Source organism: Morone saxatilis, unplaced genomic scaffold (assembly GCF_004916995.1).
Source record: "Morone saxatilis isolate NCDOM2014 unplaced genomic scaffold, NCSU_SB_2.0 Contig3, whole genome shotgun sequence".
NCBI lineage: Eukaryota > Metazoa > Chordata > Actinopteri > Moronidae > Morone > Morone saxatilis.
In genome coordinates, this window is record NW_023339873.1 from 7,781,035 (window position 1) to 7,784,581 (window position 3,547).

Genomic DNA, 3,547 nt, shown 5'->3' on the forward strand with positions numbered 1-3,547 from the left:
CACTGAGCTGTTACAGCAGGAACCGACTGCAGCTGCTGAAGAGGAAGAGACTCTGACACAGACCACTGAACACAGAGCTGACAAGTTTTTTTTGTCACGTGTGTCAGTATTGATCGCATGGAGTCAGCGGAAATTATTAGACTTCATGGCAGTTCCAACGTGAAACTGTCAAATCAAGTAGACAATGAAGTGAATAAGATCTGAATAATAAAAAGAGTAGACATTACAAATACACAATAATAAGCATATTATTAAACATCTTCACATCTCTTATACAAAAAAGCAGAATTGACCTATACTGACAAATATCACTGAAGGTGACAAGGTGTAATTGTACATGAGTGCTCAAAAATGCTTTATAGGAACAAGAAAGCGAGCATTTTTCATGAATAATATATTGCAGAATATATAAAAAAGATAGCAATTTATTCAAATGTATTATCTATCTATGCCATTTAATATTAAAAATAATTGAGTATTTCTATTCTCGCTATATTTCACTGGAATATTTATTTATTCATTATATTATTATTGTCATTATTATTATTACTTTATTTTACTCTACTGCATTTTTTTAACAGTTGTAGTTATGTCTTATGATAGGTGTCATAATATTTATAGATAATATTAATATTAAAATGATATATATAATATTGACTGACTGGGGTCATTCTGCTTTGGTCAACAATACATACAAACTTTTTACTGGAGGTTTTTAAAGTAAAGGAAATGAATAGGCCCAGGCTTTTCCTTCCAAACCTCTCCAGATCTGTAATAAAAACTCTCCTTTTGCAGTTATTTCGCTTAAATTCACAAGAGGGCAGCATTGATCCGATTTTGATTTTGCAAACAAGCATTGAAAGTGTAATTACTGTCGACACAGGTGAACGTTTAAGTCCATTTGTATAATATGAAGCGTCACTGCACATCATTTCTTGTGCAGCGTCCACTCCTCTATCTCAGAGACCACAACAGTGCTGAGTCCACTTCCAACCACTTAATTCCTCTAAAACAAAGCTGTTGCGTTGCCAAACCAGAGATGTTTCCGCGTTCTTTATTGGGGAAGTTGATCTTTTGGCCATCGCGGAAGGAAAGACGCACTAGTCTGCAGCGCTCTACAAAAAACAGATTGTATTTTCTTTATTTAAAAAAAAAGGTGTCATGGTTCAGTTGTGATTGCGCCATATTCATGTTTGCGCACTTGTAGGTTGCGGCGATTACTGCGCGCTCGTTCCTGGCAGCTCTTAAAATGAGTGATCGGAGTAGAAACGCTTTGAAAACAATACTTCAGCTGGTCTCTCAACTTCTGTGGGTATGTAAAACTTTATCAGTGTTGCTGTACTGTCTGCATTTTGCACTGTGTTTGTATTCTGCCACTAAACATCATGAAGTTACCATCTATGCCAGTTCTCATTATATTAATATATTATTTATGTTTAAAACAATAGAACAGAGCTACAAGAATACACCCCTAATGTTGTCTACAAATATATTTCCCTCTATAATATACATGTATTTTTGAGCCTCATGTGACACATGTCATGTGACACAAGAGTGGATGTGAGCGCGTGACAGGAACATAAACATAAACACTGCGCACACCTGAAGATGAAGATGAATTTAACGACCTAATTTGATTTGAATAATGAACTATATTGTTGTTTTTTTAGCCTACTTTACTGGGATATGTTTGTTTTTTGTGTTTCACTCTTTTTGTCATGCAGTTCAGTTTAAGGCATGTTCTTTGAGTTTTTGGAAAGGGTCAGTAACATAAAATAAATAAAAGGGCACACAGGTTAAGGACAGTAGGAGAGACTAACCCTCTCATGCCAATGACTGCTTGACCCTCAGTTTAACCACTAAAAAACACTGAAAACATTGAAAACATATTCTGTTGGCAATCTCCCTTTAATTGGTTGGTTTCTCATTATATGCACACACAAAAAAGGGAAAGAGGCTTCAAATATTGTCCTGAAAGCATGATCGGCTATAACAACTTGCAAACAAACACCAAACATTTAGAATTAATTGAACGGAATAAACAGTTTTTAGGAAGGAATAGTTTTACGACTTAGATTGTAAGATTGATACTGGTAATGGGAAGCTGAAGTCAGGAGATGTTTTGCTCATGCAGCTATATCCTGTCTTAATATGTTCCTTGTCTTATTGAGTTCAGACGAGACACTCACACTGTCTGTTGTGTAGGTGCTGGGGTTGGTGGTGGGCCTCAGTGGAGTCTACCTGCTGATGAACTACAGACAGAGGAGCTTATTTTTTACTCACGCCTACATTACCCTGCCCGCTATCTTCGCTCTCGCCAGCGCTGTGTTCCTAGTGGTCACCGGTGGCCTCGGCTCTAAGCTGAGCCTCAGGGATTCCACCTTTCAGCAGGGATTGGTAAGGTTGTGTGTGTGGGGGGGTATCTATAAGTGCATCGTTGTTTGGACTGTACATAATAAAGTGTTTTCTTCTCCAGTTTGTTTATCTGCTAGTTTTGGTCATTTGTCTGGAGAGTACGGCTTCAGCGTTGGCCTATTTTCACTCTACAGAGGTATGCAAGTTACACAAAAATAAATGTGCACTGGGCAGTTTTTGTGTTTTCATGACACTGCAGATTATTATATAAAATTGTGCATTAACGACCTTGTGTGTACTTCCTTTTTGTTCAGCTGCATTCAGAGATAGCTCCTCTCAGTAGAGTGTTTCAGGGATACACAGGCAGCAGCCAGGACCCCAACTCTCGAGCTGTTGATGCTACACAAGAAGAGGTGTGTGTTCAGTCATATAAGTCATGTGATATTGGTCATATAGACATCCACATACCCCAAGCATGTTCATATCTGGTACACAAAATGTGTAAAACAATAGCAGGGACATGAATACGAGTATTCAAGCTGAGTTGGCCCCATTTGCTCCACATCATCTCCTAAGAATGCAAACCTCAGGCCTGAAATCATGCTCAGGAGAAAAACAAAACCAAAATCATGTCTGTTGCGCTTCAAACTGAAGACCTATTTTGGTTTGATTTTATTCTGATAAGATAGTGATAGGGTATCTTGTTGTTGGATTCCTCTTAGTTACAGTGTTGTGGTGTCCATGACTACAAGGATTGGCTGAAAACCTCCTGGTTTAACCATACCGGAGGACTCTTGGTTCCGTCCAGCTGCTGCAACTCTACTTTCCCTTCCTGCAATGGCACTGTGGACCAACCATGGCAGCTTTACACACAGGTAGACATGTGCATCAAAAAAGCTCCAGAGTGGATGTTTAATCAGATCCCCTCTGTTTCTCTGTCTTTATTTTGAACGTCTCTCTCTTTCAGGGCTGCCAGGTGAAGCTGGAGATGGCCTTGCAGTTTGTGCTGAGCTTTATCTTCTGGGGCGCCCCAGTGGTTTTTGGGGTGGAGGTGCGCTAGACTGCATAACATTTTCAGATTTACACATCCAGCATAACAGGGCAACATTAGCATTTATTTGTCATGTTTCTGACCACCCAGTGAATTTAAGTCCAACATTGACTCCCCTTTTAGCTTTAGTTTTTCTGAGGG

The 3,547-nt window shown here is 39.0% G+C and overlaps 1 protein-coding gene across 2 annotated transcripts in view; it reads left to right on the forward strand.

Moving 5' to 3' along the window:
* The first annotated feature begins 931 nt into the window (after nt 1-931).
* Nucleotides 932-3,547, forward strand: part of tspan37 (tetraspanin 37) — a 4,454-nt gene continuing 1,838 nt past the window's right edge. Inside the window, exons 1-6 of one of the 2 annotated variants that reach the window (XM_035673881.1) lie at nt 932-1,312; nt 2,206-2,397; nt 2,477-2,551; nt 2,670-2,768; nt 3,108-3,230; nt 3,323-3,406. In XM_035673881.1, coding sequence (XP_035529774.1) covers nt 1,250-1,312; nt 2,206-2,397; nt 2,477-2,551; nt 2,670-2,768; nt 3,108-3,230; nt 3,323-3,406 — 636 coding nt within the window. In that variant the 5' untranslated portion in view covers nt 932-1,249. Of the gene's footprint in view, nt 1,313-2,205; nt 2,398-2,476; nt 2,552-2,669; nt 2,769-3,077; nt 3,231-3,322; nt 3,407-3,547 lie in introns of both variants that reach the window. The other variant, XM_035673880.1, reaches the window with a different exon arrangement.